Below are 21897 nucleotides of genomic sequence, written 5' to 3'. Positions count from 1 at the left end.
GTATAAAAATAGGAAAGTAGGCCAATAGAACAGAATAGAGAACCCAGAAATAAAGCCAAATACTGATATTTCACAAAGTATGAAAAAACATAAAGTGAGGAAAGGACCCTTATTCAACAAAAGGTGCTCGGGATAATTGGCAAGCCACAGGTAGAAGAATGAAACTGGATCCTCACCTCTCACCTTATTAAAAAAATCGACTCAAGATGGAACAAAGACTTAGATCTAAGACCTGAAACTATAAAAATTCTGGAAGATAACATCAGAAAACTTTTAGACATTGTCTTAGGCAAAGAGTTTATGACCAACAGCCCCAAAGCAAATGCAACAAAAGCAAAAATAAATAGATGGTACTGAATTAAACTAAAAATCTTCTGCACAGCAAAAGAAATAATCAGCAGAGTTAATAGATAACCCACAGAATGGGAGAAAATATTTGCAAATTATACATCCAACAAAGGACTAATATCCAGAATCTAAATGGAGCTCAAACAAATTTAAAGGGAAAACAAACAAACAAACAAATAATCCCATCAAAATTGGGCAAAGGACATGAACAGACAATTCTGTAGAGAGTATATACAAATGGCCAACAAATATGAAAAATGCTCAACGTCAATAATTATCAGGGAGATGCAAATTAAAACCATAGTGAGGTATCATCTTACTTATGCAAGAATGGTCATAATTAAAAAATGAAAAAAATAATGTATATTGTTATGGATGTTGTGAAAAGGGAATACATTTACACTGCTACTGGGAATGTAAACTGGTACAACGTCTATGGAAAACAGTATGGAGATTCCTTAAAAAACTAAAAGTAGAACTACCCTTGGATTCAGCAATCCCACTAATGGGTGAACCCAGAGGAAAGAAAGTCATTATATGAAAAAGACACTTGCACTCACTTGTTTAGACAGCACAATTCGCAATTGCAAAAATATGGAACCAGCCTAATGTCCATCAACCAACGAATGGATACAGATAATTTGGTATATATATGGAATACTACTCAGCCATAAAAAGGAACAAAATAATGGCATTCGCAGCAACCTGGATGGAGTTGGAGACCATTATTCTAAGTGAAGTAACTCAGGAATAGAAAACCAAACATCATATGTTCTCACTTTTAAGTGGGAGCTAAGAGATGAGCACACAAAGCCGTAAGAATGATACAATGGACTTTGAGGACTCAGGGGAAAGTGTGGGAGTAGGGTGAAGGATAAAAGACTACACATTGGGTACAGTGTACACTACTTGGGTGAAAGTTGTACTAAAATCTCAGAAATCACCACTAAAGAACTTATCCATGTAACCAAAAACCACCTATTCCCCAAAAAATATTGCAATAGAATACAATTTTAAAAATAAAAATTAAAGTTGGAAAAAAATAATAAAACAACAACAAAGGAATCTGACCTTACTTTCCAAATGTACAGCAAATTTTTCCAAAAACATTCATTAATTAGCTCATCATTCTCCAACATCAAATGTTTCTTTTGTGTTATGCTTATATTAGTTACTACTGCCGTATTATAATATAGACACACATACACACACATAAATATATATGTGTATGTGTGTGTGTGTGTGTATGTATAGAATCTGTACTATCTATTCATTTCCAAGTCCCAAACATTTTGTTTTAATTACAAAACTTCAGGGATAAATCTTTATAGAACAAGACAAATCTCTTTGCATTATTTCAAAATTATTTTAGCTATTTATAAATACTATTCTATGAAGAATTTAAAATTAATTTGACATGTTTCATAAAACATTCCACTCAGTTATCATATTGGTTTTAATAGTTTGGCAGTCAATTCTTCTGGATTTTCTGTGTAGGAAAATATTTGCAATTAGTACTGCATTGAATAGTAGCATTAATCCCCCTCTTGGTCCTGATTTTAATGGCTATGATACTAAAATCTCATCAAAGATACTTTCAGACTATCATTACTCATCTCATAAAAACTATTTTTCTTTGGGTGCTCATAGACTCTGAATTTCCCTCCAGTCTTTGCTGTCAAAATTTACTTACCTAGTCACTCCTATTACTCCATCATTTATTGAAAAACTTGACACCTGCTTCATTTAGTTTTCTATCTCAGGTACTGTCATTATTCTTAGTTCCATCAATATCCATGTGAACAACATATCCAATGCACTGGCCTCTTAGTTCTTGATTTTCTCATCACTATCAACTTTACTTCCTCTCCACTTCAGTCATCTACTCTCATGATCACATTTTCAACCTTATTGTCCTGGACTTTGAGATATCAAATAAATTATCCTGAACTTTCGAATATAAAAGGCAAATTTTGTTAATAATTTCCTATTTTTTCTAGTTCAATGGAATGGAAGAGACTTAACTCCTCTTCCTGTCTAAGGATTATCTTTTTTTTTTTTTTTTTTTTTTTGAGATGGAGTCTTGCTCTGTCGCCCAGGCTGGCATGCAATGGCACGATCTCGGCTGCCTGCAAGCTCTGCCTCCTGGGTTCACACCATTCTCCTGCCTCAGCCTCCCGAGTAGCTGGGACTACAGGTGCCCACGACCACGCTGGGCTACTTTTTTGTATCTTTTTTAGTGGAGATGGAGTTTCACCGTGTTAGCCAGCATGATCTCGATCTCCTGACCTCCTGATCCCCATCTCGGCCTCCCAAAGTGCTGGGATTACAGGCGTGAGCCACCGTGCCTGGCCTTTTTTTTTTTTTTTTTTTTTTTGAGGTGGAGTCTCACTCTGCCTCCCAGTACAGTGGTGAAATCTGGAACCTCTGTCTCCCAGGTTCAAGTGATTCTCCTGTCTTAGCTTCCCGAGTAGCTGGGATTACAGGCACCCACCACCATGCCCGGCTAATTGTTCTATTTTTAGTAGAGGCAGCATTTCACCATGTTGCCCAGGCTGGTCTCGAACTCCTGACTTCAGGTGATCCACCTGTCTTGGCTTCCCAAAGTGCGGGGATTACAGGCATGAGCCACTGCGCACGGCCAGGATTATCTTTTCAGTTGTGCTTTTTTATTCTTTTTCCTACCACTTCCTGAAAAACCTAGCTCCACTAATGTCCTCATGTCTCTTGTGTCTTAAACCTATGCCTCTCTAATGGTCCCTTTCTGCCAATATTTAAACATATTCAAGTTTTCTCTTATACTCTTCCAAGTGGGTTGCTACGATATGAATGCTCCCCCAGAATTCATGTGTTGAAATGTAATTAGAAATGCAATAGTATTAAGAGGTGGGGCCTTCAGGGGATGATTCAGTAGTGCTGGCAGAGCTCTCATGAATGGGATTAACAAACTAATGAAAGAGCTTGAGTAGTGACTGTGCACCTTCTGCCATGTAAGAACACAGCATTCTTCCCCTCCAGATGATGCAGCAACAAGACTCCTTCTTGGAAGTGAAAATCTGGCCTTCACCCAACCTGCTGACACGTTGGACTTGAACTTTCCAGCCTCCAAAACTGTAATATAAACATAAATTTCTGTTTTATTCTGAATTATCCAGGCTGGTATTTTTACAGAGGCACAAATGGACATGGGTTAAATAAGATATAACACTTTTGGTTTATATATTCTATTAGTTCATTTTTGCACTGCTATAAAGAAATACCTGAAAGTGGGTAATTTATAAAGGAAAGAAGTTTAATCGACTCACAGTTTTGCATGGGTAGAGAAGCTTCAGGAAACTTACAATCATGGCAGAAGGTGAAGGAAAAGCAGACCACTTCTTCACAATGCAGCAGGAGAGAGAAGTGCGAGCAGGGGAAATGCCAGACACTTATAATATCATCAGATCTCGTGAGAACTCACTCGCTATCATGGGAACAGCAAGGGGGAAACTGCTGCAATAATTAAGTCACTTCCTCACAATCCCTGGGGATTACAGGTCCTTCCCTTGACATGTGGGGATTACAATTTGAGATGAGATTGGGTGGGACACAGATCCAAACCATATCGTATATAGAGCTTATACTCCCCATGAGGAAAAATTGGCATGTTCTTTTGATAAAAGAAAGAGTGTTTGGCTTTGACAATATGCACCATCAGAAATATTGGGAACATACCTAAGAATGTATTACAAGGATTAGACCATGGAGGAAGGAATATAAAAATTGATTAGGCCAAGTTAAATAATGTGCATGCATTCATTTAGATTTTAAGATGAAATATGTTGGTTTGAGCACCAAAGAATGGTGATAATTATCTGCAAGGTTGGTTAAATTGAAACTTGTATATAGCAGTGGTTTATAGTTAATGAAATGCCAGAACTTCCTTGTCACACTATATGGAAAGGATTTTGAAGACTCAGTGAGATGGAAATATTGAAATGGACACGTTGTGTTCAACCTTTTTATCATATCCCTCTCCACAATATTGAGAACAATGAGTACTGAGCTGGTCAAGCCTAGGCACAAGGTGAAAGCAATTGATATATTAAATAAAACAAAGGGTTGAAGCACTAATCAATGTATTTTGTCTTTCAGGAGTTTATGGTAATGGCTAACTAATCAGGAAATTGTTAGGCATAAATTCAGGGATCTATTAAGTTGCTGTTTGGCACATTTAGGCAGAAAACTTTGAAGTCTATTGTACAGAAACTTAACTTGAGTGACCACAATGGGGTCTGCAGCTTTGTACTCAGTTTCCATGCCCAAGAATGTCCACAGAATTGGAGACCCTTGCTTGAGGGAGTTGGATGCCTTTTATGAATAACCCTGAAATGAAGCCACAGTTGCATACTTTTAGTATTCCCTCAATCTTTGTCCAGAGAAATCCAAATCCATTTATCAGGATTACTAGATGAAGAGGAAATGTCCATATTTTTAAGCTATTGAACATTAGCCCTGAACTGGTACTGAATCTTGGACACCTGGAATACCACCATAGTCTACAAATCAGAGTGTGGGGCTATCGAGGTCAGAAAATAAAATAAGTCATAGCCCAAGTCTATCTCCCTACAGGGAATTTAGACTGCAGATTAATGTTATATTTTATTCCAAGTTCCAAAATGTGTAGTGGGAAAATACATAGTCAGCAACTGGAAGAATCCCCATACTGGTTTCATGGTCCATGAGTTAGAGCTATTGCAAGAGTCACTACAACTCTCCTTACTCCCTGCCAAGACTGTAAAACAAAAGAGAAAGGAATTGCAGAGGTTATTACTACCATCAGATACCTCCAAAATACAAAAAAATGTTATTTTTTTCTATATTGCCATTTAATTTTATTTGGCTAGGGGCAAAGGCCAGATGTATTTTGGAAAATGACTATGGATTACTACAGAAGTAATTAGGGCATAAAGCAAATTTCAGCTTTAGTTCTGAATGTGATATCTTTATGAAAGCAAATAAACACTGCTCTAGGCAGTTAATATGTAGCTATTTACATAATGCATAACTTTCTCATCTCCCATTTCTATCAGGAAGAAGAAGAGAAGAAGAAGAAGAAGAAGAAGAAGAAGAAGAAGAAGAAGAAGAAGAAGAAGAAGGAGAAGGAAGAAGGAAGAAGGAAGAAGGAAGAAGGAAGAAGGAAGAAGGAAGAAGGAAGAAGGAAGAAGAAGAAGAGAAGGAAGAAGGAAGAGGAAGAAGGAAGAAGGAAGAAGAAGGAAGAAGGAAGAGGAAGAAGGAGAAGAAGGAAGAAGGAAGAAGAAGAAGAGAAGAAGAAGAAGAGAAGAAGAAGAGAAGAAGAAGAAGAAGAGGAGGAGGGGAGGAGGAGGAGGAGAGGAGGAGGAGGAGGAAGTCTGCTTTTGTGTGGATTTACCTTCCTATATTAGGGAGACATAATTTTTTCTTCTCTCTTACAATTTGGCCAAAAGTAACACGAATTATGTTTGTATCCCTCACAAAACATCATACTGTTCTCTTGTATTTATGACATTATGCCAAGTGGAATTGATGAGCAGAAAGAAACAAACATTATTAGTGCCTTAGTAAGATACATGCATATTTAGAGGTCCTGTCACATCTTTGATGTTTTCTAGGAGTCCAGTGGTCTGGGCCTGTTAGTATATTCTTTCTAAGTTTACAAACATTTATTGTCTCTTGTGCTGTCTGTCATGAAAAAATAGATAAAATGCTTAGTAGAACTTCTGGGATATTGGAAGCAACACATACCACACTTAGGTTTGTTGCTCCAATCATTTACCAGGTAACCCATAAGGTTGTAAGTCTTGGGTATGGCCTAGAGGAAGAAAACACCTACAGTAGATCTAGGCTCCAGCATAAGTTGCTCTGCCATTTGTGCCTTATAACCCATCCGACACAATAGCATTGGAAGTTTCTACAAAAGACAAAAATGTTCTGGGATAATTATAGCACCAACTCTTAAGCTTATGAAGTAAGCTCTCTTCTTGTGATAACTATTTCCAAATTGAAATACTATTCCCATCTTTCTAACAGGCCCAGTTGAGACTACATTCCCTGACCATGGGACACAACTGACATGCAACCTAAACTGCATGTCATAAAAATAGTGATAACCTGCATTGGATCCTTAAAACATGGCATGAGGAATGATATCCTAAAAAGATTCAAATATTGTTTCAGTTGAGAGATAGCAACCTATAAGATTGAGGTGCTACCCTTCAGGCTAAACTTTAAAGCAGCAGTCAATTTTGTCCTTTCCCCCATAAAGAGAGGTGACAGTGTTACCTTTATATTATTATTATTATTATTATTACATAATATTATATCTAACAGTCCTCTGAGGAAACTTTTGCTTCCTGTTCTCTGAATCTTGATTTTAGTGCCTTATGTGGCTCAGATTCCTGTCCCTGCCCAAATCTCATGTCTAATTGGTGGAGAGGCCTGTTGGGAAGTGATTGAATCATGGGAGCAGATTTCCCCTTGCTGTTCTCATGATAGAGAGTGAGTTCTCATGAGATCTCATGGTTTTGGCCGGGCGCCGTGGCTCAAGCCTGTAATCCCAGCACTTTGGGAGTCCGAGGAGGGCGGATCACGAGGTCAGGAGATCGAGACCCTCCTGGCTAACACGGTGAAACCGCGTCTCTACTAAAAATACAAAAACTAGCCGGGCGTGGTTGCGGGCGCCTGTAGTCCCAGCTACTCGGGAGGCTGAGGCGGGAGAATGGCGGGAACCCGGGAGGCGGAGCTTGCAGTGAGCCGAGATCGCGCCACTGCACTCCAGCCTGGACGACACAGCGACACTCCGTCTCAAAAAAAAAAAAAAAAAAAAGAGATCTCATGGTTTAAAAGTGTGTGGCACTTCCTCCTTCACTCTCACTCTCTCTCCTCATCTGCCATAGTAAGATGTGTTATCTTCCACTTTACTTTTCACCATGAGGCCTCACAGCCATGCATCCTGTTAAGCCTATGGAACTATTAGTCCATTAAAACACTTTTCTTCAAAAATTACCCAGTCTCAGGTACTTCTTTATAGCAGTATGAAAATGAACTAATATAGAAATTTGGTACCAGAAGAGGGGGCATTGCTACAAAGATACCTAAATACGTAGAAGCAACTTTGGAACTGGGTAATGGTTAGAGGTTGGAGCAGTTTGGTGGGCTCAGAAGACAGGAAGATGTGGGAATGTTTGGAACTTCCTAGAGACTTGCTGAATGGTTGTTACCAAAATGCTGATAGTGATACGGACAATGAAGTCCAGGCTGAGGCAGTCTCAGATAGAGATGAGGAACTTATTGGGAACTGGAATAAAGGTCACCCTTGCTATGCTTTATCAAAGAGACTGGCAGCATTTTGCCCCTGCCCTAGAGATCTGTAGAATTCTGAATTTGAGAGAGATGATTTAGGGTATCAGGCAGAATAAATTTCTAAGCAGCAAAGCATTCAAAATATGACCTTGCTATTTCTAAAAGTGTACACTCATATGCTTGAAGAAAGAGAGGGTCTGAAATTGGAACTTACTTTTAAGGGAAGCAGAGCATAAGAATTTGGAAATTTTGCAGCCTGATCATACAATAAAAAACCAAAAACTCATTTTCTGGGGAGAAATTCAAGCTGGCTGAAGAAATTTGCATAAGTAAAGAGGAGCTGAATGTTAATAGCCAAGACGATGAGGAAAATGTCTCCAGGGCATGTCAGAGACCTTGACAGCAATCCCTCCCATCACAGGCCCAGAGACCTAGGAGGGAAAAATGGTTTCATGGACTGGGCCCAGGGCTCCCTTGCTCTGTGCAGCCTCAGACATGATGCTCTGCATCCCAGATGCTTCAGCTCCAGCTGTGGCTAAAAATGGCCAAGGTACAGCTCAGGTCATTGCTTCTGAGGTTGCAAGCTCCAAGCCTTAGTGACTTCCGTGTAGTGTTGAGCCTGCAGGTGTGCAGAAGACAAGAGTTGTGCATTGAAAACCTTTGCCTAGATTTCAGAGGATGTATGGAAATGCCTGGATGTCCAGGCAGAAGTCTGCTGCAGGGGCGGAGCTCTCATGGAGAACCTCTACTAGGGCACTGCAGAGGAGAAATATGGGGTTGGATGCCCCACACAGAGTCCCCACTGGGGCACTGCCTAGTGGGACTGTGAAAAGAGAGCCACTGTCCTACAGACTCCAGAATGGTAGCTTCACCAACAGCTTGCAACATGAGCCTGGAAAAGTCACAGGCACTCAATGACAGCCCCTGAAAGCAGCCATGGGGGCTGCACCCTGAAGAGCCACAGGGGTGGAGCTGCTCATGTCCTGGGAGCCTAACCCTTGCTTCAGCATGTCCTATATGTGAGATATGGAGTCAAAAGAGATTATTTTGGAGTTTTAAGACTTAATAACTGCCCTGCTGGGTTTCAGAATTGCATGGTGCCTGGATACCCTTTGTTTTGGCCTATTTCTCCCGTTTAGAATGGGAGCATTTACACAATGAATGTATCCCTATTGTATTTTGGGAGTAACCAATGTGTTTTTGATTTTACAGGCTCATAGGTGGAAAGGACTTGCCTTGTCTCAGATAAGACTTCGGACTTAGAATTTTGAATTAATGCTGGAATTAGTTAAGACTTTGGGGGATTGTTGGGAAAGCATGGTTGGTTTTGAAATGTGAGAAAGATATGAGATTGGGAGGGGCCAGGAATGGAATGCCGTCGTTTGGATTTGTTTCCCTGACCAAATCTCACGTCTAATTGGAGGAGGGGCCTGGTGGGAGGTGATTGGATTATGGGGGCAGATAATTCCCTTGTTGTTTTCATGATAGGGAATGTGTTCTCATGAGATCTGATGGTTTAAATGTGCATGGCACTTTCTCTCTCTCTCTCTCTCTCTCTCCTCCACTCTTCTGTTCTGTCATGGTAAGAAATGCTAGCTTCCCCTTTGCCTTCTGCTATGATTGTAAGCTTCTTGAGGTCTCTAAGCCATGCTTCCTGTTAAGCCTGTAGAACTGTGAGTCAATTAAACCTATTTTCTTTATAAATTACCCAGTGTCCGGTATCTCTTTATAGCAGTGCAGTAACAGATTAATACAGTGGGTGTGCAAGCCCTGCTGCTCAGGGATGGAGAACTTTCACCAGAAAATTAAGTCATAGTTCCATTAAATTGGTTCCTGAGACTGATTCTTAGTGATTTGGGGCTCTCCACAAACCAACAGGCAGAGAAATAATTGCTGTACTTACTGAGGTGATTGATTGTGATTATCAAGGGAAAATTGTACTGCTACTAAACAGTGGAACCAAGGAAAACTATTACTGACTGGAACTCAAAAGATTCACTCAGATGCCTTTTCTCCTTCCTGGCCAATTGACCATTTTCAGTGAAAAACTGCAACAAATATAAGATTTCCAACAACTCAAACCCTGTAGTGAGACATATCTGAATTATTCCACTAGGTAAAACAAAACCCATCCAGCCAAGATGTTGCAGATGGCATAGGAAGATAAGAAATTGGTTGTGTAAGAAAAAAATTATGATGACCAACTAATGACTCCTTGATAGCTAGAAATCAAGAACTGAAGCAGCCATGCTTTTCTTGACTTCTTTTTCCCTCTTCCCACTGACATTGCCTTATATAAAGAGTAATGGTGGTGGCTAACATTTTAGTTTTAGGTCGAAATGTAGAATTGACAATATCTTGAAACTGGATGGTAGCTAATGAGAATTTATGTGTTCTCTATGCTGAGTACATGAATATTTTATCTGGATAAGCCAAAAGGGTGAATGCTGTGGAGAAAAGTAAAGTGGGCTATGCTGGATATTCTCAGGTTCTTCGGAGCCACTCTTCACTGATCTGTTCTGCTTGTACCAAGGGTGCTGTTCTTTGTGGATTGCATCAAGGCACTCTTTTTCTTCTGGCTTCCAGTTGAGTTTGGTCAACGGGAGACACCAACAGGAGATTAAAGGACAAAGTGGTTGTGTCCCTCTACCAAAGACTGCAGCTCCTGTCAGGAAAGTCTTCACCTATAGCTAGTCTTCCCCCTTGCTTCTTCAAGAATAGAGGTCATGAAGGCTCACCAGTGTTGTTAATCCTAGTGAACTTCATTGAGACTTATTATTTAGTAACTCACTTTGCACTTTATACTTTGTCACTTTATTAACCTCTCTTCATTGTCCTGTTTGAGGGTGGCATCTGTTTTCTGCTGAAACTCTGAATGGCACATCAAACATCAATTTCCAACTATTTAACCCAAGTAAATTTTGAGATCTGCAGGGCCAAGTCATATTATTTTCCATCCAAGTATGTAAGCCAGAAACCTGGGACTCATGAATGACAAAACTCCTTGATATACTTCATCTTAAATATGCAATTTATAATTATTTTCCAACACTTTTATGCCAAAAATATATCTTTATTTCCTCTACTTCTTTATTTTATCATTGACACTTTCCTTGTCCAATCCATTATCATTTTTTGCTTGGACTACTGGAATGGCCTAATCGGTCTTACTATTTTCCCTTTTGTCTCTCTGTAATACATTTTTTCTCATTGCAGTCAAAGCAATCTTTTAAAAATACCAATCTGCTCCCATCCATGACCCCACTTAAAACCCTTCAAATGTCTCATTACTTTAAGTACAAAGACAAAAGGTTTTTGTTTGTTTGTTAGTTTGTTTTTACATAGCCTACAGTGTCCAACATGATCTGGATTCTCCCGAATTTTCCAACTTATTTTCATATAATTCTCTTTACTCAGTGTGCTCAGGCCCCTTTTTATTTCACTTTCACCAACAACCACATTCCTTCCTGCCTCAAGGACTTAGCTTTCAATTACTTCTGCCTGAGATTTACCTGATTTATACTACTCATACTTCAACTTTCTGCTCAAATTTCACAGTAAGTTGAGACTTAATTATTAGTCCAGGATTCTCACCCCTGCCATTATAAACTCTTATAGGCATTCTGTATTTCTTCTTTACAATGAAGTAGTTGAATTATTTGAAAAAGTCTTTTACTCCCCAGGAGGCTATATGCTTAATAGGGGCAGGGTCTATGTGTGTTTTGCTCACAACTCTATCCATTCCCATTCTTGACAATAAATGAGTGAATGAATAATCAAGTGAGGGTGAGTGAATGGATAGAATGGAAAGATGGCACGAGCTATGATACCTAAAACTATGCTTCACACAATTCTTAGATATATGACTGCCCACTTTTCTGAGTGACAGATTTGGGGCTCTGAGTTTGTGGACAAATAATCAGAGAGCTAGTCTCTATTATTTATGCTTCCAGATGAACCTTCAAATAATTTTGCCAAATTCCAAAATCAGTTCTTTTGGGATTTTAATTGAAATTGCTTAAAACAAGAAATTTAATTGTGGGAGAATTTGTCTATTTGTAATGTTCTTTCTCTCTTCTCTATTTACTTAGCTTTTATTTTATATTTCTTAATTAAGTTTCATGACTTTCTTTATAATAATTCCATAAATTTCTTGTTGGTGCTACTTTATGTCCCTGTTGCTATTGTGAAAAATATTCTTACCTGGTGGTATTCCCTTTAATTGGTTGTTTGTGGTATAAAGGAAGTAATTGGCTTTTGTTTATATCATACTGAATCTTCTTATTAATTTTTTTTTTTTTTTTTTTTTTTTTGAAACGGAGTCTCGCTCTGTCGCCCAGGCTGGAGTGCAGTGGTGCGATTTCCACTCACTGCAAGCTCCACCCCCCGGGTTCACGCCATTCTCCTGCCTCAGCCTCCTGTGTAGCTCGAACTATAGGCGCCCGCCACCACGCCCAGCTAATTTTTTGTGTTTTTAGTAGAGACGGGGTTTCACCGCGTTAGCCAGGATGGTCTCGATCTCCTGACCTCGTGATCTGCCCGTCTCGGCCTCCCAAAGTGCTGGGATTACAGGCGTGAGCCACCGCGCCCGGCCCTTAATAATTTTTAAAGTTTTGATCATTCCACTAATATCTTATATGGTAAAAATCTATCTAGTAATAAACATAATCTTAACCCTCCTTTAAAAGTTATATTTTTATTTGTTTTACATATTATTGAATTGGCCAGAATGTCTGGAACAACACTGAATAGCTTCAATAGCCAACATCCTTTCCTGTGTTGTACCATTAGTTGTGACGTTATTTAAGATAAATTTGGAAATAGTGTATTTCCTTTTTCCTAAATTTCTATACATATTTTAAGACAGCAATGGGTGTTAAATTTTATCAGATGCTTTCTACATATTCTTCTTTATAAAGAGCCACTTCTTGAATTTATCAATTACTGTCATTATCTTCTAACTATTGCATTTTTCTTTCTGTATGCTTTTTGTGATACTGCTTTATTTCTAAATTCTTAAAGTTAAATGTTTAATGTATTTCATTAAAAATAATGGTAGTATTTAAGGGTATGGATTTGACTAAGTACTTTTGGCTACTGAAATGACCAATACTTGGTATTCCAGCAGGTAATAAGGGATATCAGGAGCGATTTTTCACCTAATACAAGGGAAAGAGTTTATAGTACTCATTCCCCCTTGGTATGACGTTTAGACTGTTAGATACATGAATAATGATCACAGCATTTGAAGGTCTTAAAAGCTATCAACATCTTATCCAAGGTTAGTCCTTAGTCATCTATTATAGCTGTGCATAGTTGTTTAATTTGATGAAAAAGAAAACACTTTAAAAGATTTTAAAGTGCTATGGGCCTGAAGCCTCTAAATAAATAGTTGAATTTACCTGATAAGGCAATTATGGAATATTTATAAAAGAGTAATTAATATACTGTCAAAAAAGGAGTAAAATATGAAACTATAAAATATAAATATGTGTAGGTGGGAATGGGGGCAAAGTTGGGCTCATAATTTTAGATCTGTTACAGGTACACCAAAAGCTAAATAAGTAATACTAATTATTCACATTGAATATGTCTCAAGTGATGAAATAAAAGAAAGAGTGATTGCATAGAGTAAAATTTATTATAGGGTTGTAGAATTCATACAACCTAAACTCCTTACAGCATTCAGCACCTACACAATTTTGTGCATTCCACAACACAGATATTAGTGAGAAAGAATCACTGCATTAGTTAAAAATGACTGTCTCATGAAAATTGTTCACATATAAGTCAGGTTATTAACAGAGCACCTAACAGAACTGTAAAAATGTAATCTCTAAATTCAAGAAAGTTGTACAAAATGAAAAACAAAACAAACCAACAATGTTAAGAGATCTGTTATATTTTACACAAAAAGTTCAAAAACAATTTTAAATATTTCAAATTTTAAAATTGCTCCACCATAAGATGAATAAAGAGCTTACTTAAAGGAAAATAAACAAACAAACAAACAAAGAAACAAAAAAAACAACGGATGGAATTTATTGTCAGGATGTTAGGTGACATATTCATGCTGCTTTCAGAAATCTAAACCCTATAAATTCAAAGAAAAAATGAAAATCATATAATTTCAGTTTCAAACAGCAAGCAATGCCAATTAAACTAAAATTTGACAAGAGCTTGCAGTGGTTAGTAGTTTTTTTTTTTTTTTTTTTTCCTTTTACTAAAAGCATAAGCAATAGAGTAAATGCATGAGTAAATATCTTGAGTATCCCACAAACTTAATGTTAAAGTCATATTGTAAATCTCTGACTTCTTATTACCAGGATACTCTATCTGTTGCCTCTTACTCTTGACAGATCTTGGTCTCAACAATAAATTCGTTGGGGAAGTGTCTAATCTTCCAGCATTTATCAATGGCACGTTTGTTGAAACCTGTAAGAAAATGTGCAAAAAAAGTGGCTTTTGAAATTTTTGTGGAAAGGAAAATATATCTAGACTTGTTCCCCACATTTTCCTGTATTCCACCTCCACTTTCCTCTACTGTGTAACACAAGGTGAAGGAAGGAATACATTAGTTACTTACCCAGCAAGAGGTCTCTGCGACGAAGGCGGAAGGACTTTCTGTTGTTGCAAAGTTGGTAAATAAAGATGCCAAGGTTACTAACATCACGAATTTCCTCCACAGCAACTAGGTCTTCACGAACCACATAAGTTTGAGGCAGATATCTGCCACTCTGAAAGTCAAAAACAAAGATTGAAATGAGAAATTCTTTTTCCTTTTTAACTTAGAAGTTCAGGAGTAAAAGTGCAGGTTTGTTACTTAAGTAAACTTGTGTCATGGGGTTTGTTGTACAGATTATTTAATTACCCAGGTATTAAGCCTACTACCCACTGGTTATTCTTCCTGATCCTGTCCCTTCTCCCATCTTCCAGCCTCTGAGAGACCACAGTGTGTGTTGTTACCCTCTATGTGACCATGTGTTCTTTTCATTTGGCTCCCACTCATAAGTGAGAACATATGGTATTTGGTTTTCTGTTCCTGTGTTAGTTTGTAAGGATAATGGCCTCCAGCTCTATCCATGTCTCTGCAAAGGACATGATCTTGTTTTGTTTAGTTTTTTTCTGTGATTTTTTTTTTTTTTTGGCTGCATAGTATCCCATGGGGTATATGTATCATATTTTCTTTATCCAGTCTATTATTGACGGACATTTAGGCTGATTCCATGTCTTTGCTATTATAAATATTGCTGCAATGCACATACTTGTGCATGTGTCTTTATAATAAAATGATTACTGGCACATACCCAGTAATGCAATTGCTGGGTCTAATAGTATTTCTGTCTTTAGGTCTGAGAAATCACCACAGCATCTTCCATAATGGCTGAACTAATTTACACCGACACCAATGGTATATAAGCATTCCTTTCTCTCTACAACCTCGCCAGCATCTGTTATTTTTTGACTTTTTTTTTTTCTTTTTTTTTTCTTTTTTTATTTTTTATTATACTTTAAGTTCTAGGGTACTGTGCATAACGTTTATATCATGTATACTCCCCAATGCAATCCCTCCCTCCTCCCCCCTCCCCATGATAGGCCCAGTGTGTGATGTTCCCCTTCCCGAGTCCAAGTGATCTCATTGTTCAGTTCCCACCTATGAGTGAGAACATGCGGTGTTTGGTTTTCTCTTCTTGTGATAGTTTGCTAAGAATGATGGTTTCCAGCTGCATCCATGTCCCTACAAAGGACGCAAACTCATCCTTTTTGATGGCTGCATAGTATTCCATGGTGTATATGTGCCACATTTTCTTAATCCAGTCTGTCACAGATGGACATTTGGGTTGATTCCAAGTCTTGCTATTGTGATAGTGCCGCAATAAACATACGTGTGCATGTGTCTTTGTAGTAGAGTAATTTATAATCCTTTGGGTATATACCCAGTAGTGGGATGGCTGGGTCATATGGTACATCTAGTTCTAGATCCTTGAGGAATCGCCATACTGTTTTCCATAATGGTTGAACTAGTTTACACTCCCACCAACAGTGTAAAAGTGTCCTATTTCTCCACATCCTCTCCAACATCTATTGTTTCCTGACTTCTTAATGATTGCCATTCTAACTGGTGTGAGATGGTATCTCATTGTGGTTTTGATTTGCATTTCTCTGATGGCGAGTGATGACGAGCATTTTTTCATGTGTCTGTTGGCTGTATGGATGTCTTCTTTTGAGAATAGCCATTTTGACTGGTGTGGGATGGTATCTCATTGTGGTTTTGATTTGCATTTATCTAATGTTCAGTGATGCTGAGTTTTTGTTCAAATGTTTGTTGCCCGCATGTATGTCTTCTTTTAAAAAGTGTCTGCTCATGTCATTTGCCCAAATTCTTAAGGACACTATTTAAATCCTTTCCTATACCAGATAATGACTGTAAAAAATAATCTTTATTTTTTAGAGCAGTTTTAGTTTCACAACATTTTTTATTTGAAAATTATTTCAATAAAATGAAATGTTTTGGCCAAACTCATTATTTTTTTAAAAACAAGAAGTAAAATTACTTGGAAGTGCTTATGTAAAAATCTGACTTCCAAAATACATACCGCCAGTTTGCCAAAGAGCTCTACCAGATTTTTTGGAGGCATAACAATAGAGGTATTGAGGGGCATCAGATAGCAGTTCCCCCAACAAGTCCAGGTAAGCAGTCATTCCCTGTTAGGTAGGGGAAAAATGTCAGGTAAGACATAGAAGGCATTAACATTGCAAATTTTCCAACTACCATTAGATCAAGCAGCTACATCCTTTCAAAATCAACTAATGTATATTCAACAACAAAAGAATGAAAAGGCTTTGTCTCAAAAACATGTGCATTCATGAATGAATTTAATACCTGCCAATGAAGTAAAAAAGAGAGAGAGAGAGGAAAAATAAAATCCTGGAATATTTATAAGAATGAGAAACCCACCTTTTCAAAGTCATGAATAATTGCTGCAGGGTCACTATCAGAGAAACTGGGGACAGGCACATCGATGATTGCAATGTTGTCATCCTCACGAATGTCAGCCTCCTCAGTCACAGGCAGGAAGTTAGGCTCTCCTCCACGAAGGGAATTTGCAGGATCCTCAGAATCAAAGAAGCACATCTCTCCCCGGTAAATGGTGCTCTAAAAGACAAAAAGGGAAAATTACAACCTTCTAATACTCACTATCATGATATTTGAATGGTTTTTCACACTCATATCAATTCACTGTACTATGTGTTAAGCTGAGGCTTGTTGACTACAGTTATCACAATGAAGACAAATCAATTTTCTGAACTGAAAGGCAACTTGAAAACTTTCCCTAAATCTTCTTTTCTCTAGTCACCACTACAGAATTATTTAAGTTGCTACTAAATGTCTAGCAAGTAGTAATCCAAAGTATAATAATTATAATTATTATTACCTTGGGCATGAAGTACTTGTAAATGCAGGCTCCACCAACAATAAGTCCTGCCAAGATGAATGAAAGGCCTAAGAGAGTAAGCATACATCTCCCAGAGGAGCCCTCTTTTTCCTGGGTGGCAACTCGGAGCTCCTATTTATTAAAAAAGCAAAGCCAAAAACAAAACCAGATTGTACTTTTAGACACATAGTTGATTTTGTGTACAATTTACCTCCCTTGAAACCCAAGATTTTTTTTTTAAATGTTAACTCATTTTAATTGCAGTCTGAATTTATTTCAAGACAATTTCTGAATCTAATAGATGTTAAAAAATGTCTCCGATTATATTAACCTTCCATTTTGGCATTTCTAAACCCAAATATAGATATGAAATTATTTCAAAATACATGCATCAAGAACCAAATTAAAATTACCATTTATTTATGCAATGTCATATTATTTTTTATTTTGCTAAGAACACAACACGATATTGACTCTTAACACATTTTAAAATGCATAATATAGTATTAATAATAGGCACAATGTGGTAAAGTTGATCTCTAGAAATTATACTCAATAAACAGAAGTAATTACTTTTTGAACTAGTACACTGATATAATCACTAACTTTCTGGGATATGGTTCTATTTCTTCATTATTTTTTCCAAATCAGTTTGTCAACTTAAGAGAAAATTAGTATCCTTTGATTAATTTATTAACTGATTTTTCAAAAAGCTGTTTTCTGAATATTAGGTTTTAAAGGTAGGAGTTCTATAAGGTATATGTCATTTTCCCTATATTTTAGAAATTAAAATATCGAAGGGAGAGATATAAATTTAATGTCCCTAATTTAATTGAGAAACAAAAATTTCTTAATATCGATCAATATTCTATAACTGTGTATTGCATGAATGAAATATTTTCCAAGTCCTGGGTGGAACCCTTGATTTTGAAGTGTAGCATTTGCGATAGCTAGACACGAAAGTTGTCTGTGTAACAGTGACTGTAATATTTTGCTAAAACAATAATTTGTTTTGGGATTGAAACAAGAAAGTTCCAAAGCAAACAAGCAACTGATTGTGCCCTTCCTGGGGCAGTAGACTCCAATCTTTCCAATCCCATATTTGTATGTCACAATATATCCTAAGCAACATTGTTACTCAAGGATTGAATAAATGAAGTAAGCAAATCTAGGCCCTGATCATTAATGGGTAAATCATTCAAATGTGTATATAAATCAAATTGTTTTAGTCTTTTAGGTCATTAGCTCCTTTTCGGGACAACTACTCTAATGGTTATCAGAGTTTAAATTAATTTGGTGAAAATAAATGCATAGATTTCAAGTTAATGCAGATGAAAGGACAGACAATCATTTGATAAAGGTTTATTTTTCCAAAAATGTTTTTCTTTGAAGGTCAAAGAAATTTGAGATTCCCATTTTGTTAGCTAAATTTGTTTAAGTTCAAACCCTCCATTAATTAGTACTCTATAAACTTTGAAGGCTTTTCTGTGTCCCACTAATTTTCAGGATCTTTTAATTATTTTTATTAAAAAACAAAATCCTAAACTAAGATTAGTACTACAGAGATAGAACTATAAATTTTGATTTGGAATTACTGTACAATAATCTAGAACTGGAGACTTAAAAATTATTTTTTAGATGATTAAAATGATTTCATAAAGTAAAGTAACTTGCTCATAAGTCACATAATAGCTTAATTTGAAATTCTAAGATAAATACATTTATTTTTTCTTGCAACTGAGACATGAGAAGAACAGTTTGCCCTGTAATTTCATTTATTCTGTCAATAATTCATGAAGTTTATTATTAAGCAAGGCCTAAATATTAGAACTTCAATTTCATAAGATATTACATGCTAGAAATAAGGATTTTTTGTTTTCATTTACATCTATTAGATTTCAGGTTGGTGTGAGCCATCAATTACCGTAGCTAATTTCTCTTGGAACTCTTTTGAAGTGATTGTACACTATGTCTGACATGATATTTGTCATGCTCAACCTCTAGTGAGCTAGCTGATCAATGTATTACAATACAATATATCAAGTATTATTATCAGTGTCCTGTGGTGGCCAGGTAAGGATCCTGTTACGTTTTCTCCAAAACCTAACAGCAAAGTATAATCAAAGTGCAAAGGCTCAGTTTTGTTTATTCCTCATCGCACCACAGTCCTGGCAGAAGTATTGCTTGCATATTAACTGAATCTATCTACAAGTCATGAAATGCTTGGTGGTGAGGAAAAAAAAAAAAAAAAAAAGGGATTACTGTGTGGCTACATTTAACTACTGGCCTCTAATTAGACCTCCCAAAAAATCTGACCATGTTTAACCTACAAACTAAGCAGGAGAACAATTACATATTTGACCTCTGTCATTTAATTGAAACCTCAACAATGCAAGAGGGGTTTACTTTTGAGCTCTAAATGTATAATACACAAAAGCTAGTTTTATTGCAGGATTTAATATTGAAAATTTCCATAACAAAACGCTGGATAAGCACATTAACATTTCAAATTGTGTGTACGATCAACTTTTACTACATGGATTCTCATTTAACTCAAAGGACTTTTTATATCTCCACTTTGAACACAAAAGTTAAAACTGTATAGAGAACAACACAAGTTAGGACAGATCTGCAAGCTCCAACACTTTCCAGATTTCATAGAACACGAAGAAAATACTATTGCTCTTTAAAATTGAGATTATACTGAGGAGTAGTATACGAACCCTGAAAACATAGTAGGTGTTTAAAAGAAATAGAAATAAGACTAAATAAATAATGGACAACATTTTGGGGAAGAGCTTCCCCAGTTCCTGTCAAACCTAGTAGTTTAAATTACAACACTGGACCTGCTTCAGATCTCTATATAGGGGAAGGGGATGTTGTTCAACAAGAAAAATAAAAATAAAAATAATTGAAAAGTATCCCCAAATTTGTTTTTACAAGAGAAGAGTGTTTTCTTTAGGAAATACCACTCTAAAAATACACTAGGCTCTTGCAGTAAAAGGGCACAGTGAACACCCTAAATTGGCATTAAGACCTACCTCAATTTTGAGAGCTCCTTTATCTAATGTTTAAAGCCACCGGTGACCAGAGAGAAACTGAAAATACTCGCGCGCTCAAGCAGACCACTTGCCCCAACCCATACTGCTTGGAGTTAAAAGTGCCCTTTGCTCTTCACCCCACCTCCACGAACACTCAGAGATCGTAGAAAGATTTAGTCTTAGAACTTCATCCACACCAAAAGAAAGAAAGAAATGTTAAATCTCCCGGTCTTGCTCACCCCCTTGTGTCCCCTCTGTCCCTGGGGAGATTATGCATGTCCCTGGAGGTGGGGACTGGGCTACATGCTCCTCCTTGATCCCCAGGTCCCTACACCTTACCCAAGAGACAATGACAACCAGTCCCAGGGCATCTCCTCAAACTCTCTCTGACATCCCTCCAGGATAGGTGGTGTGGGCTGGAACAGACTGAACATGGCACGACACACGGGAATGCAGAGTGACATAGGGTGTGGTAAGCAGAAGGTGCCGCGAGGAGACAGAACCGAGGCGACCGGGTAAATCCCAGAGACAGCGTAAGAGGCTCAAGAGGGGCCCTCCCAGGGAAACTTCATTTTCTCCTTTGCTACCAGCCCTCTTTCCTTCGCCCACCCGTTCCCCACCCTGCCCTGGGACAGCTACCTTGCCGGTCAATATCTGAGTTCTGACCGTGCGGCTCAGGAGGGCCTCCACGTCTTGCCGCGCCTCCTCCTTTTGCACCGCGGTGGGGGTGTTGAAGGCGATTTTCACCATAGTGAATCCTCGGGCTGCGCGGTATGGCGCTGCTGGAATCAGCGTCCTGGGCTGCAGATTACAAGAGGAGATCCTGCTAGCCCGAACAGCACTTACTTAATCTTCAGTCTAACACTACTGCAAGCCGAGGTCTGGGATACTTATGACGCAGTCCCAAACTGGGGGGAGACCGTGGGCGGGCCCAGGGAAGTGCCTAAAGGGAGGAGCGAGAGGGGGCCCAAAAGGGGCCCAAGTGCCTGAGTTGGGGGTTTGCGAGGTGGGGCGGATTTGCCACGGGGGGGAAGAGGAGGGGAAGTGGAGCCCTTGGCTGGCTCAGGCAAAACGTGCCTCACCTGCACCTCAGGCATACTCCCACCCACTCTCTGTAACTTCAGATAAGAGCAAGACAGGAAGGAAACCTGCTGTGTCTTGTCTGTCTGCCTCTGTCCAGGCCACAATAGCCCCTGACTCTGACTGTTTTCTCAAACTTGGACCTGACTCCCCGCAGGGCCTGGGACTGTAGCTTGGCAGTAACTCAAATTTCCTTAGCTCTGGACCCACCCAGGCCCCAAAAGCGCCGTTCTACAAAGGTTTTGTTCCTTGATAATAATATCTTTCTTTTAAAGAACACCTAGAAGCCTGTCTATAGTTACCTGGTTCATTCTTTCAACAAACTGTTATTTTCTAATATTTGCTTGCTTGTGTTTTGCAATTTTAATATCTCAACCTAAAGGGATGCTAGATCAGAAAGATAGGGCTCCTGCCTCCCCAGCACCCCATTTTGTAGATAAGACATGATGAGACAGAGAAGGGTGGAAAGCTTATAATAAATTCCTGAAATAATCTAGATTTTTCACTCTTCCAGGTCAGGGAAACTAGTGTAAAGTCTCAACCCAGAGACCGCTTCTATTCAGCCACCAGCTGTGAAACCTACAGGGAAAAAAACAAACGTGTGTGTGTGTGTGTGTACAAGTACTTATGTGTTCAGGAAGGTGGAGGTGGAGCTGGAGGATACAAAACTT

General features: G+C 38.1%; 1 protein-coding gene across 1 annotated transcript; it reads right to left on the bottom strand.

Moving 5' to 3' along the window:
- Window positions 1-13287: 13287 nt before the first annotated feature.
- ITM2A (integral membrane protein 2A) lies at window positions 13288-21273 on the bottom strand. Its single transcript, XM_033218779.1, is given in 7 exon segments — window positions 13288-14103; window positions 14255-14405; window positions 16266-16347; window positions 16349-16374; window positions 16628-16825; window positions 17106-17237; window positions 20786-21273. Coding segments are annotated over 7 exon segments (789 nt in total). The 5' UTR covers window positions 20897-21273; the 3' UTR covers window positions 13288-14014.
- Window positions 21274-21897: the final 624 nt, after the last annotated feature.

Source organism: Trachypithecus francoisi, unplaced genomic scaffold (assembly GCF_009764315.1).
Source record: "Trachypithecus francoisi isolate TF-2019V2 unplaced genomic scaffold, Tfra_2.0 Contig00706, whole genome shotgun sequence".
In the NCBI taxonomy this organism is placed as follows: Eukaryota; Metazoa; Chordata; class Mammalia; order Primates; family Cercopithecidae; genus Trachypithecus; species Trachypithecus francoisi.
Note: the sequence above shows the minus strand (reverse complement) of the source record. Positions and strands in the feature narration are given on the sequence as shown.